The sequence below is a fragment of the Dryobates pubescens genome, chromosome Z (assembly GCF_014839835.1).
Source record: "Dryobates pubescens isolate bDryPub1 chromosome Z, bDryPub1.pri, whole genome shotgun sequence".
Lineage (NCBI taxonomy): Eukaryota > Metazoa > Chordata > Aves > Piciformes > Picidae > Dryobates > Dryobates pubescens.
The window spans coordinates 20,103,038-20,128,135 of NC_071657.1; the positions used below are offsets into that span (position 1 = coordinate 20,103,038).

The 25,098-nt window shown below is 41.2% G+C and overlaps 1 protein-coding gene across 1 annotated transcript in view; it reads right to left on the reverse strand.

Moving 5' to 3' along the window:
- WDR36 (WD repeat domain 36) overlaps positions 1-19,791 on the reverse strand; it is a 34,981-nt gene extending 15,190 nt beyond the window's left edge. The window contains exons 1-12 of the mRNA XM_009904354.2: positions 19,630-19,791; positions 18,568-18,595; positions 14,994-15,094; positions 13,367-13,484; positions 12,375-12,507; positions 10,400-10,454; positions 9,482-9,614; positions 7,372-7,547; positions 6,699-6,819; positions 2,797-2,862; positions 1,772-1,855; positions 554-708 (exon numbers count right to left, since the gene is read on the reverse strand). Of these exons, the coding sequence (XP_009902656.2) occupies positions 554-708; positions 1,772-1,855; positions 2,797-2,862; positions 6,699-6,819; positions 7,372-7,547; positions 9,482-9,614; positions 10,400-10,454; positions 12,375-12,507; positions 13,367-13,484; positions 14,994-15,094; positions 18,568-18,595; positions 19,630-19,776 (1,317 nt within the window). The 5' untranslated portion in view covers positions 19,777-19,791. The remainder of the gene's footprint in view (positions 1-553; positions 709-1,771; positions 1,856-2,796; positions 2,863-6,698; positions 6,820-7,371; positions 7,548-9,481; positions 9,615-10,399; positions 10,455-12,374; positions 12,508-13,366; positions 13,485-14,993; positions 15,095-18,567; positions 18,596-19,629) is intronic.
- Between the last annotated feature and the right edge of the window lie 5,307 nt (positions 19,792-25,098).

The window sequence follows — 25,098 nt, forward strand, 5'->3', positions numbered from 1 at the left end:
TTTACAATTGAATTGAACTTGTCTACTGCTTAGCTATTAAGCACAAGGTCAGAAAAACAAAGTACAGTAGTAGTATGTCTAGTGTATTAAATATGCCACAATAACTATTTATCTTGCAAGTTCATAAGCCTCAGTGAACACATTGATCTCTATTGTTGAGTGCTTGATTTTTATTGTGTCCTGCTCAAGTCCAGCATTTTAAACCACATATCTTGCCTGCAGTTTGGAAATCCATTATCATAATTAAAGTTATATTATGCAGTTTCCACTCACAAAGCAAACTAATCACCATAGTCAGTATAACATCACTATGACAGATTAAAGGTAAACACCAACCATATATTTGAATCAGACAATAAAATCTGTACTTAACCTGGGAAAACACACAGCACTTAAGACCATATACATTACAAAATGGCTAACAGGACATATTGAGCTAGCAGAAAGCTCTTTGCAAAGCAACTAAAACATTCTAAATGTTGCTTCTGTATAAAGAGAAAGCAAAACATCATATACTGTAATAGTGAAGAAATATTATCCTCAGTAAACTTACTGTTGCATATATATCAATAGGCTTGTGTTTGCTAAATTCTTCTGGCTTCAGCTTATGAGTTCCTATGCAAGTTTTCTGATAGTTCCAAGTTGTACAGGTTATATACCCTTGATGGCAGGCAACAATACTATCCCAGTCACTCTGATGTGCCACTTCTGCAATGTAACATATTCTTTTAGAAACAATCAATCTTAAATCAAGCTCTTCCAATATGGTAAGAAACAGTACTTTGAAGTACCTTTATGCAGAACGAGTTCATATTTAGTGTTCTTATCAGATAATCAGAAGGCTATCACTCAGAAAACCTTGCATTACAACCATGTTTTACTACAACCCCAGGAGGTGGGGCACTGGTTGCTCTCTCACTCTTCCAGTTCTGTTTTTGGGCTGCTGCGCTTTGCCTGTTACAGGATCTTAGCCAGGTATTCTTTTTTCCCTTTCCCCTGTTCTCTCTCTCTATATTGGTGTGATCTGATACCTTTGTAGCAGGGCAGTAAAATGTTTTGTGTAAATCAACTAACACTCGCTCTCTACCTTTTTTTCCCCTCCTTATCTCCCAGTAGGGGGAGAATGGGAAAAAGGAGACAGGAGGGGGATAGGGTAGGGGAAGGCTTATCTTGTATGACACATATGTAGCCGAAGGGCTACAAAAACTGCAAATCCAAACCTTCCAACACATGAAGCAATCAACTATCCTCAGAAGATAAAGGAACAGCTACACTTAAGAGAAAAACTTCCAAATCTGAGGAGGACATTAAATAAACACAATTTAATGAAATTTAGGTAACTGAAATTCTGCTTCAGAAAGTTAGATTCACTATCTGCACACTGAATTACAAATGAATAGCATAATTAAAACTTACTTCAAAAAGTGACTCAAATAAAGGAAATGGGGAATCAAAAGTGACCCTCTATAACTAAGACTTCCTCAGATTTCCTAAGATTTTCCTGGTTCTCCAGCCTAGAATAATATGTACATCAGAAGGAGGTTCCCAGAGTCAGCCTAAAACTCCCACACATATTTAAGACAATTTTTTTTTTTTAAATAATAGACAAGTTAGTATACGAAGTAAAATGCCATTTTAAACTATCATTCGACAGTACACAAAGAGCCACAGAATCTCATTTTCATACAGCATGGGGTTTCAAGTGTCTTGAGGGTTAAAAGAAAAAATGAAGAGATAATGGGCTCTCTAATATACCTCAAAGATTACTTACCTGAAGCAAAGACTGTAATTGGTGGAAGTGCCATTGTATCAAGCCTAAGACCTTTCTTTTTTGATTTCTTTTTGTTAATTGAACCTTAAAAAAAAAAAGAAGTATCTCAATTCCATGGTTAGATATGAGAATGATGGCTTAAAAAAGAATTACTAAATGTAGAGTTCCTACTAAATGTAGAAAAAAATTAGCTTACATTAACACAGTATTACTGTAACCTAGGATTGAGGCACTAATAATAGAATTCCTGTCAATATTCATGTGATGCTGAGTATATCACTAGCCTATTACATTCACAGATATACTGCACAATCCATTTGTGGTAGGATCCTGTGATGACATCCTGAGGTAGAGGTCACCCTCATCACAGCTAAAACCACACACGTGACTATAAAGCAACAGGTATCATCTAGTCCTTTCAACAACCTAAAAGCCTGGATTTTGACATTTAAGCCCAAAGGATATATATCATCAGTTAATCTATATTTGCCTATCCAAATGTATCTAAATATAAATATACACATCAATATAGATAGGGATACTTAAAAATAAGAACCATTTAACCTCTTCCTGAGCCCTGGTCTCTGAACTGTACAAGGAAGTGTCCCTTTACCATGGCATTGTGTGGAAGATCTGTTTTTTAAATTAACTTCTACATTAAATCAAAGGAACTAAAGTCAAGAAATATAAATTAACTAGTAATGATCAACTGAATGGAAAGAATATGAAGTAGAAAGTTGTAATTACATGTCCTGAAATGCCAGATATGGCTTTATGCATTTTAAACACAAAAATCATGACCGGTATTTGCCACAGTGAAATAACATACACTGCCAGGATAAATGCTTAAGTACAATCACATCTCAAAGTACACTTTATATATATCTGAGGAAGGACTGAAAAACTGAGGTGAATAGTTTTCATACAACAGCTTAAGTGAAAATAAGGCCTCCCTTGCTCCTGCTTGCATGAACACCTTTCTGGGTTTTTTTTAACATTATTTGTACTTTCATTGCAATACTTACCACGTCCTAAACTTTTATTGAACTTTTCATGCACTGTTGAAAAAGACTGCAATGTTCCATCTTGGCCTGACAAAATGTTAGGAGAGAGTAGTGAGGAGCAAAAATCAACTTGATGTTTATTTGTAAGCTATCTGAGCAAGAAAAGTAGAAGATAAACACTAAGAAACCTCAAACACCGTAAAGTATTTACTAAGAAAAAAATACAGATACAATACAAGCAGTGGAACTAATGAAGCCTAATTTTTTATGGCCTACATCTGATACCCTACTACTTTGCTCCACACATCACCAGAAAGACACCTCTATCACAGATGTCTTCTGCATGTTCCCAGTTCTCCATCCTTCCTCCACCACAATATCTAGCGGTTCCCAGCTTTCTAAGATTAAAACCTTCAATAAACTGTTACACTCTTCAAATACCTCCATAATAGTTCCAAAGCTTCAAAGCTCAACAACTGCAATGGTTAGACAAAAGATGAAAAAAAAAGAACTAAGACATACAGACGCTGATTACCCAGGGAGCTAGCACAAACAAAATCCATAAAAGCTGAACTGTAAATCAGGACATTAATATGAATTCCCTCCTCTACCCAGTGACCAATGTTCACAGAATTTATAGGAATTTAATTGAGAAACAGAATGTGCAAACCTGAAACTAACAGATAGGTCCACTGTGGTGTGAGCACATGGACAAGGCAGAACCAGAAACTAACAGGAAATGAAACGGTACAATGCACATAAAATTAAAGGCATTCAGATGATTTTTAAAAATCAGAACAATCACAAAGTATTTTTACTAGGCCAAACAAGTAAGGAAGTGGAAGATTAGTCAAACTTAAAAGAATCTGAAAGGTAATGCAACAATTACAGTATTCCTTGATGTCAAAATATGGAAGTACTGGGAACTAGAAGAAATGTTAAGTAGGGTGAAAGTGAATGAGAGTGAAGACACCAGTTTTAAGAAACCAGTAGCACATAAAAGCACCCCACAGCACTGCTACCTCATTTCTCTTGCACAAAGTTTTACCACTGGTTCAGAATGAAATGCTGAGAGATAGTTTCTTTTCACTGCAGGTACAGGAACTCTCAAAGCTTGAGATCCTTTTCGCTGTAGCAGTTGTCTTTGTGCCCTATCCATGTTTAAGAACAGCTAAAGCAGTAAACTGCAAAGGCAAATGTGAAGGTTTGTCAAGCAACTCTTGACTGTGACCATGGTTCATCTGGTGTGAGCTGAATTACTGTCAAGTAACTAGCTACTTGATTTCAAGTTACTAGTCAGATGACCAGCAAGGGATTTAAAACACAGCATAATTCTGTGCTGTATTAGGTGCAACCTTCATAAAAACGTAGTGTAATGTTTTGAAATACTGTCCATGTCTAAAATTTCATTACTTCAGAGTTACTAAGCATCAGGCAAAAAGTCATAGAATTGCTTTAGAAGTCTGACTGTTTAACACAGCACTGCCAAGTCCACCACTAAGCCATAATCCTAAACACTATATATACGCACATCTTTTAAATACCTCCAGGAATGGCAACTCAATCATTTTCCTGAGCAGTCTGTCCCAGTACTTTTGGAAAACCCTCTTGGTGAAGGAATTTTTCCTAATAGCCAATATAAACCTTCCCCAGTGTAATTTGAAGCCATCACCTCTCATCCTATCACTTGTTACTTGGGAGAAAGGACTGACTTCCACCTTGCTACAACCTTCTCTCACATGGTTATAGAAGTGATAAGATATCCCCCGAGCCTCCTTTTCTACAGGCTAACCAATCCCAGTCTCTATTATTCCATTACTGAAGTGTTCTAGGCACAAAACATTATGATCTAGTACTTCATCATTCTCCATCATTTTTCAGAAGCCCTGGCTCACTGGCGAGGTCCCAGAAGACTGGAAGCTGGCCAACGTTGCACCCATCCACAAGAAGGGCCGGTTGGATGAGCCAGGGAATTATAGGCCTGTCAGCCTGACCTCAGTGTCAGGAAAGATTATGGAACAGGTCGTCCTGAGTGCAGTCACACAGCACTTCCAGGATGGCCAAGGGATCAGGCCGAGCCAGCATGGATTTAGGAAGGGCAGGTCCTGCCTGACCAACCTGATCTCCTTCTATGATCAGGTGACCCAACTGGTGGATGTGGAGAGACCTGTGGATGTTGTCTACCTGGACCTCAGCAAGGCCTTTGACACTGTCCCCCACAGCAAACTCCTGGCCAAGCTGTCAGCCCATGGCTTGGATGGGAGCACACTGCATTGGGTTAGGAACTGGCTGGAGGGCCGAGCCCAGAGAGTGGTGGTGAATGGTGCCACATCCAGCTGGCGGCCAGTCACTAGTGGTGTGCCCCAGGGATCAGTGCTGGGCCCCATGCTCTTTAACATCTTTATTCATGATCTGGATGAGGGCATTGAGTCCATCATCAGTAAATTTGCTGATGACACCAAGCTGGGGGCAGGAGTTGATCTGCTGGAGAGTAGAGAGCCTCTGCAGAGGGACCTCGACAGGCTGGGCAGACGGGCAGAGTCCAACGGCATGAGATTTAACACATCCAAGTGCCGGGTTCTGCACATTGGCCACAGCAACCCCATGCAGAGCTACAGGCTGGGGTCAGAGTGGCTGGAGAGTGGCCAGGCAGAGAGGGACCTGGGGGTACTGGTCGATGGTAGGCTGAACATGAGCCTGCAGTGCACCCAGGCAGCTAAGAGGGCCAATGGCATCCTGGCCTGCATCAGGAACAGTGTGGCCAGCAGGAGCAGGGAGGTCATTCTGCCCCTGTACTCTGCACTGGTTAGGCCGCACCTTGAGTACTGTGTCCAGTTCTGGGCCCCTCAGTTTAGGAAGGATGTTGACTTGCTGCAATGAGTCCAGAGAAGGGCAACAAAGTTGGTGAGGGGTTTGGAACACATGCCCTGTGAGGAGAGGCTGAGGGAGCTGGGGTTGCTTAGCCTGGAGAAAAGGAGACTCAGGGGTGACCTTACCACTCTCTACAACTACCTGAAGGGAGGTTGAGGACAGACAGATGATGGTCTCTTCTCCCAGCAGCCAGCACCAGAACAAGAGGACACAGTCTCAGGCTGCACCAGGGGAGGTTTAGGTTGGATATTAGGAAAAAGTTCTATACAGAGAGAGTGATTGCCCATTGGAATGGGCTGCCTGGGGAGGTGGTGGAGTTGCCATCATTGGAGGTTTTCAGGAGGAGACTTGATGGGGTGCTTGGTGCCATGGGTTAGTTGTTTAGGTGGGTTGGATTGGTTGATGGGTTGGATGCGATGATCTTGAAGGTCTCTTCCAACCTGGTCTATTCTATTCTATTCATTTCCTGAGGGACCTACATATAGATTTTTAAATATGGTAGCCTCTAAGGAAGAAGAATCACATATTTTTACACTTTCAGATTAGTATCTTGATACAAGTGACCTGGGGAACAAGTATTACAGACGCAATTGAACTGTAACAAATTACAAAGACAATGCAACCCACAAAGCTTGCTTAAACTAGTGAAAAACGTGGAGTGTCTCCTTTAAGTAATTAAATGCACTATGCTGATTATTTTTAACCTGTCCCAGCAGAATTTCCCTAGTTGTTACAGGTTATCATTTTGACTAGCAGACAGTTCCTTTAGGACATAACAAAACAATTTTTATTCAAACTTATAAATATGCATAACAAAAGCTTTTCTGGTTGTAACTACTTTTCAGCTTACCTGCTGACACACCCTCCTGAGGAAACTGTGAAACTGGAACAGTGCTAGATCATACTGTCTACATTAATAATTTGCTACATTTTGTAAAGACATAAACCTAACACTTAACATACAATCTACTGTATTAATAAAATAAAGCCACTTTGCTCTGCAGGTTTTCTTTATCATATACAAAATTGGACCAAAGAATGACAATTCATACCTGCACTAAGAATCTGCTGTCCATTTTGCCCATGGTATCTGATTTTTGTTGGTGGTGCACTATGTCCCATTCGGCTTCTCAATACACGTCCTATACCACCAGGTCCGTCAAAAATCCACACCTACTTCCCAAAAGAAAGAATTAAAATGAAACTGATTAACACAATGCTACCAATAATTACATCTCTTGGTAGTGGAGCAGGCTTAGCTGAGAGCTGCCACAGCAAACCTCACACATTGACTTTCATCCTTGACCCTAGGACACTGCAAGTTTTCACTACATACAGCAGCTGATTATTTCCTGGGGTCTATTATGTCACTCCACCAAGGGCTAATAGCATCAGGGGACACAAAGCACAAGAGACTTCTACCAACAGCAACTGTTCATTAACCAGAACATTATAAAAACAGATGAATATTTAAAATAGTGCACAAGGATATAAAGAGTGCTTCTGGAAAAGTGGATCCAATGCTTTCTTCTTCAAGGCTATCATGAAGCAATGACATCAAAGCAGCAAATCCTTAAACAGCCCTGCTACGGATCAGCTGAGAGCAACTTCAGCAACTGGAGTTTTGCTGTATTTGAATTGCTAGTTTAATCCAAACAAAAAATTGACACATTGGAGGACTACAAAAGAAATTAACAGCAGATAGCAGCAGCTATTGTAACTTACCCGTATAGCATTATCAGCACCATTAGTAATAAGAAGAGGCTCTCCAGGGACAAACGACATACCAGCTATTGCTGTGGAATGGGCATCTTGCATCTGACACATCAGTTTCTTTTCTTCTAGATCCCACAAAGCAATGTGTCCAATTGGACTACCAGCTGCCATTACTGGGTGTCCATCTACTCCACAAAAGAAAAATAAAATTAAAAATTTTTTTAAAAAGTCCAAAAGATTTGTTCTTTGACTTGTCTCAAGAAAATACTCTCAAATTGACTCTAAAAATATTTTTTATTGAAATGCTATAGTAATTCAAACAGAAAAGAAACAAAGTTCACTGCTCATAAAACCAGGATGTTTTTTTCTTCATAGCATGTAACCAATGTACCTAAAAAGCAAGCAGCCAATGTCTAAAGGTTTTGCCTGAAAGCACAAAAGATTTTGTACCTGCACCATTTTCAAAAGTTACAGTTTCTTCCCCAAATTTACCAGCCTTCATACTATGGGATGGAAGAGCTATTGTAACACCACTCCAGATGTTATTCATAGATTCATTCATAGAATGGTTTGTGTTGAAAGTGACCTTAAAGATTGCCTAGTCCCAAGCCCCCTACCATGGACATGGACACCCTCCACTAGACAAGATTTCTCAAGGCTTCATCCAAGCTAGCCTTGAACTTTTTCAGGGCAGGGAATTCATAACCTCCTTGAAGAATCTCGTCCAGTGTCTCACCACCCTTACTGTAAACAATTTCTTTCTAATATACAATCTAAATCTACCCACCTCAAGCTTAAACCATTCCCTCACGTCCTACCAGTACAAACCCTTGTAAAAAGTCCATTCCCAGCTTCTTGTAGGCCCCCTTCAGGTACTGAAGTTACAGGTCTTTTTTAGATACTCTTAAGGGTTTGGCTCAACAGCTAGTAAAAATAAATTTCAGAAGTTTATCACAGATTTTTTCAATCATTGCAAGCAATAATTAAAATCTCAATTTGAAGAATTTATGATTGTGTAATATTAAGGAGATAAACACATCATACTAACTTGTAAAAAGATATTACACATTCGAGTAAGTTTTAAACTTTATCTTGTGAAGATGGAATTCCTCCAAATGTCCTGTGTAGCACCAACAAAACAAAATTCCCAAACAAACTAAATAAAAAACAGTTTCCAACTGGCACATCATAGATAACTAACACAGACAGGCTTAGGGTTCTGTTTTTCAGAAAAGCTTCAAAGATACAGAAATTTGCCAAGTTAATTTTAATTTAAATGAACAGCACTTTACTCAAAGACTGAAATGAGTACATGAGTTCAAAAGAACCCGATTACATTTACACTAAATTTCCTAACACAAAGATGGGAAGGGAGAGACTAGAAAATTTCTGAAAGCCACTCATTCAAGCAGGCAAGGGAAGTTATTTAATGTTGTTAACATTTTGAGTTAAATGGAAGACACAAAAAGGCACTCTTTCTACTTCTCACAAGTCTTTCCACAAGTCCCACCAGTAGCATTCTTCCTCAAAAGGGTCTGCATCAATCTATATTCTGTTAAGACTTGCAAGTTTGTCTACACAGATGAAATTAGATTCAGCATCAACAGCTCTATAGACAGGACCAACATTAAAGCTTTAGTAACTAGAATGTGCTCATCATTAGACAAAAAAAACTTGTAAGCCATGTTCCCTTGTGCTACATTCAGTAATAACCCAGATGTTGATATTTTAACTTTGTTTTGGATGGGGGAGCCATTACTGGAAAGTTAGCATCCAAACCTATTTAAGAGTGTACTGAGTACTCTGCACTAATTCAGATAACTGTATTAACTCTTGGTAGTTTATAGACAGTCTTACTTTTCTTTGAAAAAGAGGGCACTGTATGTCACATTTCCAGTGCTCTGAGACAGTACACAAGAAAACGCTATAAAACAATACAATGAAGGTGCATGATATCCCTTACTTACTAGCAACTTCTCCAGATTATTTGCAGTCTCTGAAACCTAAAACTCTCATCCAGAATTTTGATTCTGAAATGCCTTATAAGAATATATGTTCCTACATTCCAATTAGCTGCAGTGATTTTATACACTTTTTCATTAAAAGTGCTAAGACTTACCTGTACGGAAAGATATTGCTGTGATGGGACCCCAGTCTTGTTGAAATTTCATCAGAGTTTCATCAAATTTAATATTATGTACAATGATATGACCAGACACAAGACCAATAGCAACAACATCTACTGCTGGAGCCTGCAAGAAGAAGTGGAAGAGCAACTGAAATGAAACAGTTTATTGCTACACTACTAATATCCAATACATACAAGGCAATGTATCTAAGCCCAGTAAAGGAAGGCATCTTGCATGAGATGTTTATCTGTATTACCTTAATACATGACTGAACATCTGATACATCTAAACAAGATTTTGTACTTAAGTCTCCACTGGATGAAAACAATTCTGTTTCCAGAAGCTGGAACTCCTTTGAAAAACACTTCAGCAAATTTTCTGTAGTTCTAGTAGACTGTATACACCCTGTCACAAAACCCCATTTAACATGCAGACCATGTTCAAAGCTGCCACCAATGCTACCAGTAAGTTTTAATTGATTTTGTATCTACAAAAATACAGGATATGTACTTACAGAATCTTTCCTTGAATTGGCAAAATCTGTATTTTATTAACCTCCAAAGGAAAATAAATTCAGCAAAAACCTACTAGCTGAAAGAGTTATATGATACACATCTTGCAAACATGCAATTTCTGTGAATTTGTTGCATCATTCAGCAACTAAAGACTACAGACAAGACAAACACTGAAACAGGTAAGACACTAAATGCAACAGAACTAGAATTAGAGGAAGGGCAGATAATAAAACCTTTATATCCACCTCTCTTCAATTCCTAAAATGCTCAAGGGTTATTAAAAACTACCTGAGAGAATACAAGTAATATTTATTGCTGTGATTTTACACAATTATATTCTGCCTGCTATTCCTGACCAGTTATGTAAGAAAGTAAGACACAAAAAATACTAACTTGTTCAAGAGTTGTGACTGCTGAGCGCCATCCTGGAAACGAGTATAAGAGTTTGCTGGAAAACAAACAAACAACAAACCCCATAAATTGATTAACCCTTCTGGATTTTCCACAACAAAATGGATGCTTTCTATATGCTTACATGGAAAAGTAGGTCAGCACCTGTTCCTATAAATCAGTTAAAAGGAAAAAAAAATAAGTACAGTTAAGTAAGGTTAAGAATAAAAAATGGTTAATTTTTATTGAAAAACTTCGTGTCATGCATTAATACCTCAAAGGTGATATAATTACAAAACACAAAATAGGGCAGATCCCTTCTATGGCAGCTGATCCCTATGTGCTTCTGATCATAACACACTTCTTCAGAATTCTTAACATCAACATAAAAAGACAGCCTTAGTCCAACTTCTAAGAAAAAATAAATCCTTCATCTGCAAAGTAACTACTCAAGTAGGTCCAGCAGGGCCACAAAGATGATCAGAGGATGGAGCACCTCCTCTATGAGGACAGGCTGAGAGGACTGGGGCTGTTTGGGCAGGAAAAAAGAAGGCTCCAGAAAGACCTTGCAGCAGCTTTCCAATACTTAACAGGGGGCCTAGAGGAAAGATGGGGAGGGACATGTGTAATGGTTTCAAACTAAAAAAGGGTAAATTTAACTAAATACTAGGAAGAAATTTTTTACTGTGAGGGTGGTGAGACACTGGAACAGGTTGCTTACAGAAGTTGTGGATGCCCACACCCTGGAAGTGTTCAAAGCCAGGCTGGATAAGGCCTTGAGCAACTGAGTCTAGTTAAGAGGTATCCCTGTCCATGGCAGTGAGGTTGGAGTAGATGATCTCTAAGCTCCCTTCTGACCTAAGCCACTCCATGATGACAATGACAAAACTTTCCCTTCAGTTTTTCCAATGTATTCTTTTGTCTAACTGTGCCCATACCTACCTACAAGGTATCTATGTAGGAAACAAGTCAAACCCAGAAACTCCTTGACTCACAAACAGTGCTAAAAGATTAGTAACCGTTCTCTAAGTCTTTATACACTTCAAAACCAAACTAAGCCACCTAGCGAAGACTTTCTGTCATCTCAGATGCAGCTAAAGGCATTGAAGAGCCGTAAGCAGAGTAATTTGTCTGTATTTTTAGGTTGTTCCTATTTCCTAACTTTTATAGCATATACAGCATCCCCAAAGCATAGAAATATGAAAGAAAAAATTAGCACTGATATCACTGAAAGTATACAGTAATTTTGAAAATATAACACTCGACTATGCAAGTTGCAGTATGCACATTAACATGCAGTGTAGTTTACTGTAGCAGTAATGTTCACAAGTTATAAAAGCATCTGATCATGGTAGGGACAAAACAATCCCATACTGCTCTACTACAATGTGCTCAGAGACACCTTCATGTCTACACATTCAGTTTAAGTATCAGATGCTACTAATTACCTCCATACTAACCGCCAGCAGATCCTTGGACAACAAACAAGCAAATTAAGCTTAGAAGAAGGGTGGCAGAAGGCCTGAACAAGTATTCACTATTATTTTAATTATTTCATAAGAAATCTATGTGATTCCAATAAATAAAACTAAATAATTATACTTAAAACAAAATCATTAAAAAAGTCATAGAATGGTTTGGGTTGGAAGAGACCTTGAAGATCATCTAGTTCCAGCCCCCTGTAGCATTGGCAGGACCACACCAATCAAGGCCTCGTTCACCTGCTGGCCCTGAACACCTCCACAGCTTCCCTGGGCAACCTATTCCACTGTCTCACCACTCTTGCTGTAAAGAACAATCCTTGATATTTTGCAGGGAGAGTAAACAACATGCAACTTGAAAGGCATCAGCATTCAGGGAGCAGCAGCTCCCTGTTCCTGGAGTCAGATCAAATGAAAATTTGTGCCAAACAACATGGCATTATTTACTGCACATGAACATGAAGCATGAAGTGTATCTAAGTTATTAGGAATCTTACTTGGAGCTTATATTCCACAGCTGCAAGCTCCCTTGCTCACTCGCAAGGAGAACTTTATTCAAATAGGTGCTGGGATGCAGAAGTGCAGAAACAGCAAATGTGGCATTATCAAAATCCATGTGAAGATACTCCTCTGAGGAAAAAAAACACAAAAGAAACAATGTTTGCATGACTACCCCTACAAACCTGCAGGCTTGTCATTTCTTGGCAGATGTAAAGGTACAACCAATGTTTACCCCATATACATCCAGTAACTGGTGTTTTTTGCATTAAAGGATTAGCAAATGCATAGCAGGACAGGCTAAACTTACTTTATAACATGTGTTGGCTTGAAGGTATGTTTTCCCTATCTAGCACAACAATGCTGGCAAAAGTCTAGTGATTCATATCTTTCTGAAGGATTTCTGCTCCTGCCTGAGCAAAACACCTCAACTGATTAGCCTTTTGTTTGTTATAGCAACTTCAAATTTCTGAAGCCTGTCTGCAGTCACTTTCAAGACTCAGCAACCAAGCAGGAAATGATGCTGCTCACACTAGTAAGAATGTTTACTAAAGGAAAAAACACACAGCACTCAAACAAGACTTTGTAAGGCACTTTACAACAACATAAGGAGATGTGGACACAATCTTACATCAACCTGCAACTGTCATGGAACTACAGGATTTCAGAGATGGTCCCAAAACTGCTGTACTGCAGTTTTTACCCAAAAACGGAACACTAAAATGCAGTTTCCATATAAGCACCTCTCTTTACACCTATATGGAAGTTTACTGGGTCTCCAAATGTGGTGTAGGATCCATTCATGAAAAATTATTGCAGGCCTAGGACTTCTACTAGTAGCATTATAATTTAAGAAATTTTTTTCTTTTTTTTTGTTTTTAAGAATAAACTGCTTCTGAACATGCTCATTAAAAAAAGACCAACAATGTAATTGTTCAATGCTTAACAGTCTTATCCTATAAAACATTAACAAAAGTAAAGTGTCTTTCACCTTCTGACTGTATATTCCAAACAATAAGAACATTATCAACATCCACAGAGATGACATGATCACCAAAAGGCTGCAGAAGGTGTATCCTTGCCTTGTGACCTTCATAGGTATGAACCACCTGCAATTTCAAAGTAAAAATGTTTTCAATAGAAGCTGTTTGGGTAGCATATCATGTTAACATATAACTTGAAGACAGCTAACACATGACAGCAGCAAGTTTAAATAAAATACATGGAAAGGCCACAGAACTGAAAGTGGAAAGTAAATTGTTTTATCTGATACTTCATAGAATGATAGAATTGTTTTGGTTGAAAAAAACCTCTAAGATCATCAAGTCCAACAGTTAACTTGACACCACTGTGGCCATTAAACGATGTCCTGAACTGCCTCGTCTACGCACTTTTTGGACATGTCCAAGGAGAGTGACTCTGCCCTCCCTGGGCAAGCTGTTCCAATGCCTGACCACTCTTTCAGTGAAGAAATTTTTCCTAATATCCAGTCTAAAACTCCCTGGTGCAACTTGAGGCCATTTTCTCTCAGTCTATCACTTGTTCCTGGGCAGAAGAGACCAACACCGACCTCACTACAACCTCCTTCCAGGTAGTTGCAGAGAACAGTAAGGCCTCCTCTCAGCCTTCTCCACACCAAATGATCCTCCAGCCACTCCTCATAAAACTTGTTCTCCATACCCTTCCCCAGCTTTGTTGCCCCTCTCTGGACAAGGTCCAGAACTCAGCATCCTTGTAGTGAGGGTCTCAAAACTGAAAACAGTATTCAAGGGGCAGCCTCATCAGTGTACAAGAGCACAATTACTTCCCCAGTCCTGATGGCCACACTATTTCTGATACATGACACTGCTGGCTCACACTCAGCTGGCTGACAGCCAGCACACCCAAGTCCTTTTCTGCCAGGGAGCTTTTCAGTCACTCTGCCCTAAGCCTGTGGAATGCATAGAGGAGTTGTATCCTAAGTGCAGGACCCAGCATTTGGCCTTGTTAACCCTCACACAATTAACCTCAGCCCACCAATCCAGCCTTCTGCAGAGCGTTCCTACCTTTGAGTATATCAGCACTCCCACTCAGTGTGGTGCTGTCTGTAAGCTTACTTTAGGGTGAACTCAATCACCTCATCCAGGTAACTGATAAAAGATATTAAAGAAGACTGGCCCTGAAACTGAGCCCTGGGGAACACTGCTTGTGACTAGCTGCCAACTGGATTTAATTCCGTTCACTACAACTCTCTGGATTTGGCCATGCAGCCAGTTTTTTAACCAGCAAAGACTCCACCCATCCAAACTGTTAAACATTTAAAACTGTTGGCAAAAATACTTTAACTAAGTATTTTTAATTACTTAATTTAATTTATGGAAGTTAATTATTTTTTATCTTCAAGTAACTACTTCGTTATTTTAACTAAAACAAAATCATAGGTAAGCCATTAAAATGGGAGAATGAGAGCAAAGTCAATATGCTTTTTATTCCTCCTTCTGCTGTTTTTGTTTTCCTACAATTGAAGGTACCAAAAAAAATCTCTGGCAATAGACATCTGTAGAAAATTAACTGTCTTGAAAATACAAATGCTACACAACTGTTTGGTACTACAAAGCAGTAAGTAAACTAATAAAAACCTCTTTGTTCCTGGCAAAAGCATGAAGAATATTGTCGTATGAAGCAAATATCAACATGTGGTCTGCTGCCAAACATGTAATGTCCTGTGGCAAAGCATTACCTGTTAAGCAAACAGAAGAAAAGTTTAACAAGTTTCAGGTACATAACAAAAAAGCAAGCCTGGAAACGTATTTATTTAGTGTGCTGACCCACCAAGAAAGCTCTCCTGTTGAACATTCTGTAGAGTTTCACAGAGCAATGCACACATTTCAGCTGAATGCTATTATCATAAATAACACCATACAAGTAGCATTATCATGAATACGAACGATAGATCACAATCTTTTGAAACACTTAAAATATCATATTAGCACTCTAGGTAAAGGCACACTTTAGATGTATTGGAGTTTCTAAAGAACTTATCCCACAACAACACTTCTGCAGATTGTATAGGCCCCATAGCCTACTGGACTGCAAACAGATAATGCAATGCCTATTAGGTTAAGCTAACTGGAAGCTAGGGACTCCCTCATGCAGCTGTTCCCCCAGATATGGCTACAGACAATGGGAATCTATGCTGTAAGAAAACATCCCACTCCCTACCTTGTGACTGGTTCAGATAGAGTAGCGCAAGTCAGCTACTTCACTAGCTCAAATGATGAAAGAGTCAAAACTACAGACCACATTGACAATCTGCTGCTGTGGTCCCAAATGGTAGAAAACTCCAGGAAAAAGCACTCTCAATATAGAAGAAATGTTAAAAACGCGTTATCACGGCACTTAACGATTGTACAAAGAAACACCAGATCAAAAATCCATCATCAGTCACAACAGGGAGTGCACCTACCACACAAACCTGCATCATCACATGTCACCTTTGTATCATACTATGTGTTACTTTGTATTATAAAGTATTAGCAGACACAAAGAATCCTGTACTCCTTGCCAAACTGAAGCACCGCTTCAATGAAAAAAAAAAAAACAACTAAGAAATAAAAAAGCTTGCACTTAGAGAGGTTTCATTTGTGCAAATGTGTTAAGACATCTTCCCTTAATACCTCTGAAGCAACTCAGACCTATAATCAGGCTACAGAATTATAGAATGGTAGGGGTTGGAAGGGACCACGAGATCATGAAGTCCAAAGCAGGTTCACTTAAAGGTCAGAGGAACCCCTTCAGATGGGCTTTGAACATCTCCAGATGTTAAAAAAAACCCACAACAGACCTTTCTGAGCAGCCTGTTTCAGATCTCTGTCACCTCTAAATTAAACAAGTGCTTTCTCATGTGTAGATCGCATTCAGTTTGTCTCTACTGCCCCTTGTCATGTCACTGGGCACCACTGAAAAATACTGGTCCCATCCTCCTGATGCTCACCTTTTAGGTATTTAGGAACATTTGTGAGATCCTCCCTTAGTTCATTTCCAGACTAAAAAGACTCAAGTCTCTCAGTTGTAAGTGGTATATTTTAGTGCCCTAATCATCTCTATAGACAGGTAACTAGTATTTCACATGAGCTGTACAGAAGATTGCTTAGGCCAGGACAGTTTTAAGCACACTCCCAGTAAGAGTACCAACTACATAACATCAGTAACACTGATGAGTAGCACCTTTTCCCTTAGTTTTGTATGCAAGCATCTCAATTTCTGAAAAAGCTTACGTGGTTACAGAATCATAGGACAGTTTGGGCTGTAAAAGAGCTTTAAAGGTCATCGAGTCCAACCCTTCTGAAATTAGCACAGACATACTTAACTATACCAAGTTGCTTAAAGGGCAGTACAATCTGATCTTGAAAGGGGTCACGGATGGGGTTTTCACCATCTCTCCATGTTACCTGTGTCAGTGTTTCACCACCCTTACAGTAAAAAATGTCTTGTTTTTTATCTAGTGTAAATGCACCCTCTTTTAGTCCCTTGTCCTAATGCAACAAACTCTGCTAAAATGATCTATTTATTTCTTAGGTCCTCTTGAAGTATTTAAAAGGCTGCAGCAAGGTCTTCCCATATCTGTGTAAGATGTAGTCTGTGAAAAGGATTTAATGGGACATGCAACATTTTTATGATTTTGTAAGCCCAAAAGAGAATTAACATTAATGTTAATGTGTTTACAACTGTAACTATTAACTGCAGACCTCCTAAATCTAGTCCTGATTGTGTGACTTTTATTCTGCAAGACTGTAGGTGTTCTGTTAATGAAAATTATTTTGCTTTATAAGGTTCATAAGAACATCACATACAAAGTAAAAAACCCTATTTTTCAAAACAGCGTGCATCTCACTAAATCATGTAAACATCAGCTGTAAATAACCTAGTTCAACCTTTCGTGCAGCTCCTCCCACAGCTGGATTACCAGTATCGGATAGCATTAACTGCATCCATGCCCAGCAGTCTTTAGAACTTCTGGGGAAAGAGATCGCTACAGCTCTACACTGTAAAGCTTCTGTCTGTAGACCCTTCTGTCTTGGTCAGGGTCATTTTTCTTAACCTCTGCTGTGACCCCCTCAAGCTGCAATTTGTGGCTGTTGCCTACCTATTACCTTGTCTACCACGCCACCACAAATTCAGCTCTGCCATGTCCTTAACTGTCCTTCAGGTAACAGACTACCTCTAGGTTGTCCCATATTCTTCCCTTCACAACACTAAATAAATCCAGGTACTTCAACGCCTCTCCTCATACTCCTCAGCTTCTTTCACTCCTGAAAGAAAAGAAAGTGCTGGGCAACCACACTGTTTATCACAGCCCAGGTATTGCCTCACCAGCATGAAGTACAGGAGAGCTAACAGCCTTCCCTGTGCCACATTCCCAATGCAGCTCAGTACATGGCTTGTCATATCCAGTTATTTGATCCAAATTCAACTTGGCACAAGCACAGCCCCAGCTCCTTTTTCGCAAGATGCCATGCAGCCAGTCAATTCCCATCTTGTCCTGCCCAGGTGTAGTGTTCTGCACTTGCTCTCACTGAACTTGGTGAGGTTTCTGTTGGCCCAGTTGTTAGTATTTTGCAACACTTCCCTGAACTGAAGCCCTGCCACTCTGGCTGTCAGCTACTCCTTAGCCAAAGCATGATCTACGAATTTTTGCTAAGAGTGTACACCACCTCATCACACAGGTTGTTGGTGAAGGTACTGTTGACACCTAGGGTGTTATGCTTTGTTACCAACTGGATGTCAAGCCACTGATCCACATGCTTTGTATTCAGCAGTTCAGCCAATTTGTTAAACTTTCTGAAGACTTCTAGTCTCATCAACACCTGTTTTGTTCCTGTAATTACTTTCCTTCTATAACACAGCCTTCTAGTAAACACAAAAACAAACAAAATCCCCAAACAAACAGAAAGTAGGATTTGGTATTAACAGCTTTAGTCATTGCTTACTCCTTAAGGCTTAGGGAGTATTCTTGGAAGAACAAGAGGAGCAATATGCACTGCCAACAGCAATCTTATTTCCATATTGCTATGTGCAATTTCTTAAGACTATTTTCAATATATTTCAGTGCAAATATTAGTACATACAATGAATTTTCCATTTTTGAGTTGAGAATAAAATGCAGATGTCAGATGTATTAAAAAAAAAAGGTAATGATCTGTGTATACTTACTCACAGCAACAATACCAAGTTTCTTCACCTGCAATGAAAACAATAAAATGGCATTTATAGTGATTAGTTGCAATGAATTTTCTATAAAAAGAAATTCAAAATTCTAGCAACCAACCAAGGTAAGGAATTTATATGCCCCACAAGAAAGAAAAATCCTTCATTTTAGTCTACAACAGTATCTTCAGGAAAGGCTGCAAATAGATCAAAAGGACTAAGACAATATGTTTTCTAAAAGACAACTATTCAGCAATAGTAAGTTGTGCTTCTTGATATACTTCACCCTAATGCACAGGAAACTGAGCACATGCTTAGACAGTTTGCATAACTTGAGCAAATTTGTTTTCAAACCATCTCTGCTTCTACTTCACTTCCACTACAACCACACTATATTGCCACCTCTGTTCACATAGATTTTTTTTTTTTCAGTTAGTCATCTTTTTTCAGGGACGTTCATTACTGTTTTAGATCAAAGTCAAGATTGTCAGGAGTGAACACTAAAACACTATACATGCACAGAAGTTCTATGCAGTCTGCACTCTACTGTTCACTATAATCACTCGATTCAGTTCTGCTTTGGTACTGTTTCTCTATACCGAAAATGCTCTTATTATACAGCACAAAATGAGTCAGTGTTACTAGCTTTCAACTTAGAGAACTAAATTATGCTCATGTGTTTCTGTACAGAAGAATCTAGTACGATCTAGTGGTTTGTCCCTCAAACTGTAGCCCTTAACCGCTAAAGTGCAGCTGTCCAAACTGGAGATGATCTTGGTTTATCAAGCATCGAAGAAAAAGCTTCATCCCGCATGCCACCGATACCAACTCCTAGGGCGCTGCGGCCTTCCGCACAGGCTTCCGCCTCCCGCTTCAGGATAGTCATGATGTTGTTTTTTGGCGGGGGTTCCAGCAGCGGGGAGGGAAGAAGCGACGGCTCGGCCCTGCTCCGTACGCGGACGAGCTACCCCGCGCGGCTCCGGCTCTCCCAAGGCCCAATGTCGGCCAGCGCCAGGGCGGCCTAATGACCCACAGGAGACCGGGGAAAAGAAGGGGACTTGTACTCACGTTGTAGGTGTGGATGCTGCGCCCGACGGCGGTGGCCAGGTAGAACTCTCGGTGGCGGCCGTGGTAACGCAGGACATGAGGGACGTGGCTGCTGAAAAGCCCAAGCACGCGGAACCCGGCGAACAACCCGCCGCCTTCACGAGCCATTGCTCCACCACGCTGCTGCTGCTGCTGTCCGCTCGCAGGAAGCGTCCCCTCACCTGCTTCCGGCCTAGCAGTCCGGCCCTCCTTATCGCCCCACCCGGGCGTGCACAGCCGAAACAGGTTCCCGCGGCGGCCCAGGTTCCACTCTCCGGGCAGCGCATCGTTGCGGCGCTGCACACAGCCATTAAGCCTCATCTTCTCAGCCCCGATCCAGACGCAGGTTTGTTCTGCGATGCGCTTAGGGGTGTGTCAGCGCCGACAATCTGACGGGCTCAGTGATAGCGGAGAGGCACGCAGCAAGGCAGGAGAATGTTCGGTGAACCGGCTTCCAAAAGCGTGTGCCTTGCGGGCTGTGGGGCCGCGGGACGCTCCGGCTACCTGTGCTAACAACCGCTGTACTTAGGAAGGTGATGGCTGGGGGGGTTGGTATTTGTTCGGGTTTTTTGCTAGATTGTTTTTTGGAGAGTTTGAGTTTATAGTTTTCGTGAATTATATATATATAAAAAAAAAACAACGCGCAGGATGATTTCATTGTGATGACTGCACAGCAGACAATAAATATTAAAAGTCCAGTGGAGGGCGTAAGGTAAAAAATCTTCCAATTTAGAAGTTCCTGTTCACAATGGAGACAGTGGAGTCTTGTAAAACTTTATTCGAATAAAGGGAGAGTACACATGACAATTCCTTGTGGGGTCTCTCAAATAGCTGGAAGACGCAGCTCCCCTTTCATCCTAAATTCCCGGATGGAAATTTCCCTCTCCCTTTCCCCATTGGCTCAGGTACTCAGGATTTACAGTCTTTCCTGAAAAGCTTACTACATGTCCCCCATCACATGTAACCCCGCCTGCATCCTACATTGTATGTGCATTTAAATTAGGTTCTTCACTTCTCTGGGTGGAGAAGTTAACACTCAGTAGTATATTAAGGCTGCACTCTGTCCTAAAAATTTCAGAAGTTCAGGCTGTGTTTAGTGCCTGCTATCTTCAGACAGACCCCTACTGATTTCCATCAAGGTTCAAGGTAAGGTACTTAGCAGAGGCCCTTTTGTGATTTACATACACATAGTTAAGGTGAACTGTCTGGTTTCTCCCTTTCTCTTCCAGGTCCCTCTTAGACAATTCTTCCTTTGTAAAGACACTAGTTACTTTTAATCCCATCAAGGGCTTCCCCTTGATGTGGAGCCACCCACTAAAAGCTGCCTATCCCAAGCTGATGTAGCTTCTCCACACCACCATCAGCTCACAAGCCTTGCTCTCTTCGCAGGGGCCTTGGCTCGCCTTCCAACTAGCATTGCCCTGCCACTTCACACACGTCGGTATGTCAGCACTAGGTTCGCTAGGTTTGGTGGAACTCGCTGCACCACACCGGCGGCCGCTCGCTGCTGCCCTGCAGCCTCTCCAGGACGCATTCCAGCAGCAGCCACTCCACTCCACTTGCCAGGAGCCCTGCAATCATGCTTCCAGGCTGTGGCTGCTACCCTGTTGGGAGTCGTCAACTCATCACCCTTTTTCACCGTCTCCCCACGCATGCTTTTTAAAAAGTTGCCACGTCCCCCTTTCCCCCCCCCCCCCCCCTTTCCCCTCCTTTTTCCTCTTTCACTTCTCTTTCTTCCTCCCCTTCCCCCTCCTTTCCCCCTCTTTCCAGGAGTTGTAGCTCCTGGAGGGAAATAACAACAGGAGATGTCCGTTAAAGCCACAGCCCCTGACGTAGGGTATGGGCGGCTGCAGCAATTGGGCAGCAGTGATGCGGAACAGCCAGCCCCAGAACCATCTGTGTAATTTCTAAACTGTTTGTCACCTTTGCAACCATGACACAAGTGACATTCAGTTCTACGTATCTTTAAGATGCTGGGAAAAGATGGGTAGCCCTCTGGCAGCAGCCTCCTGGGCTCCTGGTCTCTGTCCCAGCTTCAGCAAAGCACACAGGAAGGTCGCTGGAGTACAGTATGAGATACTTGCCTGTCTGGCTTCTCAGGTTCCGGTCTACTAAACTAGCCAACTCCCAGATTGTTAAGTGAGATTTTCAGAAAGTAGCTGCTGGTGATCAAGGGTGAAATTGTGGAGGCAGTGCCGCTCCCAACAGTTTCCTTCTGATGCCACCAGAGAAACCACTAACCTCTTTTTTAAAGGTGGTGAGTGGATCCAAGACGTTTAGCAGATCCTCTTGTATGTTGTGGTTACAGAGTCTGAAATTCTAGGTAGATCCCCGTGGCAAGGTGATGATGTACATAGAATACATAGAATAAACCAGGTTGGAAGAGACCTTTAAGATCATCACGTCCAACCCATCAACCAATCCAACACCACCTAAACAACTAACCCACGGCACCAAGCACCCCATCAAGTCTCCTCCTGAACACCTTCAATGATGGTGATTCCACCACCTCCCCCAGCAGCCCATTCCAATGGGCAATCACTCTCTCTGTATAGAACTTTTTCCTAACATCCAACCTAAACCTCCCCTGGCGCAGCCTGAGACTATGTCCTCTTGTTCTGGTACTGGCTGCCTGGGAGAAGAAACCAACATCCGTCTGTCTACAACCTCCCTTCAGGTAGTTGTAGAGAGTAATAAGGTCACCCCTGAGTCTCCTCTTCTCCAGGCTAAGCAACCCCAGCTCCCTCAGCCTCTCCTCATAGGGCAAGATGTGAAGATGATCAAGCTGCAAAAGACTGTGTAAGAAAAAGTCAAAGGTGAATTCTCCTGCACTGCTACATGTCCTGACAAAGCACAGAGGACAGATGTGAAGAGAGGGATGCTGGTGCTTCGAAAGCACTAGAAAAACTGGTTGGCTACCCTTGTTATTATCCAATATGTCTTTACACGTTTTTCCCCTGCTGGGCTTCAGAGCATTGATGGCTTCATACATGTACCTGTACACCTACAGAAACAAAGGTTTCCAATTCCATAGCAAGGACTTATTTGGATGTCTTATGCACCTATTTGTAGAACTGCAAATAACAATTAATTAGATTTGGAGTTGTGTCGAAAAGAAAACCAGAATAATGAGTAATTATCAAACACAGCATCCAAACCCAAGAGAAAACAACAGCAACAAAAAGACTTCCAGAACAGCCAATCTTGCATGACACAAGTGTGACTAGCCCTTCCCATTACTGCGTGGCATCCATCATCAGCGTGGACTGTTACAGTAACATGAGATTTTCTCTCAAAGGTAAGATGAAGCACTCCAAAGCACCTGCAGATGGACTACTCCAGGGTGGATGCTCATATCCTCCAAGCTGAGGACACAGGGGGCTCTCTCTAGTGTATCACTAACACACTAGCATGCAAGTGGGTAGAGGGTCATCTTTCTGTGCCTCCTGCAGTTGTTCCTTTATTTTTCTCGAAGTTGAATGTTTTGCCTCACAAACTCCCTTTCATCGGATGGCCTCTGCACTTGCACAGTCTTGCGGGAGTTGCAGCTGAGGGGCGGTTGGTCTGCTGTGGGTACAGCCTAGCTAATAGGACAGCCTGGGCACTGTCATCTGGGATGCCCGGGTCGTCGAGGGTCAGACTGGTGAGAAGGATGCATAGCCCCACTCTCTCCTTCGACCCGAGGAGACCCCAGAGCCCTTTCTCCGAGAGTGGCCGGCACTGATGCTTCTGGCACGGTTCTGTTAAAGCGGTTCAACGAAAATGCCACAGGAGCTGCCGCGGAACCCCAGTGGGCTGGGACAGGGATGCAGGGTTCGTGCCGCAGGATTGTGCCGAGCCCAGCTGAGCTGGCCCCAGCAGAGCTTCATCGAGAGGCCCCTCAAGTCCTGTGAGTGTGTCAAGGTAGGCGTTAAGTCTGCTCTTAGCTCGGTTTCAGAAAAAGCTCGTGTTCTTTTTCGGTGAATGCTTCCCCTGCATGAGTCATTAAGGAAGCCCAGGAGCAATTGCACCTCTGTGGGAAGAAGGTTTTATTTTGGCTGGCCACCCTTCCTCCTCTTCTCTCTCACCTGTCTCTCCTAAAGACCTTGTAACCCCCAGTGCAGTACTCCAATTATGTGAATCGTCCCACCATGTTTCTGTAATGGCAATTATATCATAGTTTTCCTGGTGGACCAAGACTAACAGTACCTTTTGTTTGTTACCCACGCTGCGTGGATTGGTTCCTTGGCTTCATTCCAAATACTGTAGTTGAGAACAATCATAGCTTTCACAGATGAATTAGAACTGCTTAGAATATTTAACAGAAATACAATTTACAGAAATTTTACCTTCTTGAATATAATTATTTTCACTGAAACAGCATAATTGCTTCATTCCAGGCTACTGTAAGATTCACATGCTCTCTAGAAACTTCAGTCCTAAGACCTATTTTTTTCTGTTTGGAAGGAAAATGGTAAAAGGATTAAGAATATTATGGGTTCATTGAGAGCAGATTAGCCTTATTACTTGCAAGAAAAAAAAACAACCTTTTAAAGAAAACTGCATGTTTGAGAGATAGTATTAAACAAGCTTGCTGATGCAAAACTGAAGAGTAGGAATTAATGAGGCATCAGTGCTAAATATCTAGAGCTAGCACTTAAGTAAGAACAGGCTTTTTAACCTATAATTATAGTTTAATTACCCATTTTGAACATGTATCAACAAAACCAATTGTTTGGCACCTTATTAACAAATCTTTAACTCCAGCCAAGGTAGTGCAAGAACACTATTATGACAACTGGCATAACAATAAAATAGAAGGGATATCTGAAAACACATTACCTTGCATTACTTTAGAGTGGTTTGAAACACTTTCTACTCAATGGACATCCACTGACAAAGTGCTTTATAAGACTATGCAGAGCATTTAGTAGCCAAAATCCTGGCATATCCTACTCTTTAAATGAGGAAAACACATGATTATTAGATCTCTTAACATTTTCCATATATGCATCAATTCCTACGGGGGAGAAAGAAAACAAAACCAACCAACCAACCAACACCAAAACCCCACCAAAACAGAAAAGCCAGAACATTCTTTCCTTCCTATTTTCACCATTCTAGTAAAAGTGATGCTTCGTGCACCAGTAATTTCACCATCAAGGAATCAAAATGAGCTTTTCATTTCTTGACATTGGTGTAGCTACTAAGGCGGCACCAGTTTTGGACATAAAAGACAGGATCAGCTGTAGGCTTAGAAAATTGTGCATCAGTCTGCAGTGGCAGACCAACCTGGTTAAGAGTTATTATCACTACAGAAAGGGACAGAGAAGGTTTTACCAACTACCTTGTCTGCACAAGACCCTCAAGAAGGTTTTCTTGCCAGTGTTCCTAGGAAAGAGATCTAACAATGCAGAGGTATGGTCACTGCTGGAGGAGGACTGTAATAAACTGCTTATTTTATATTTAATA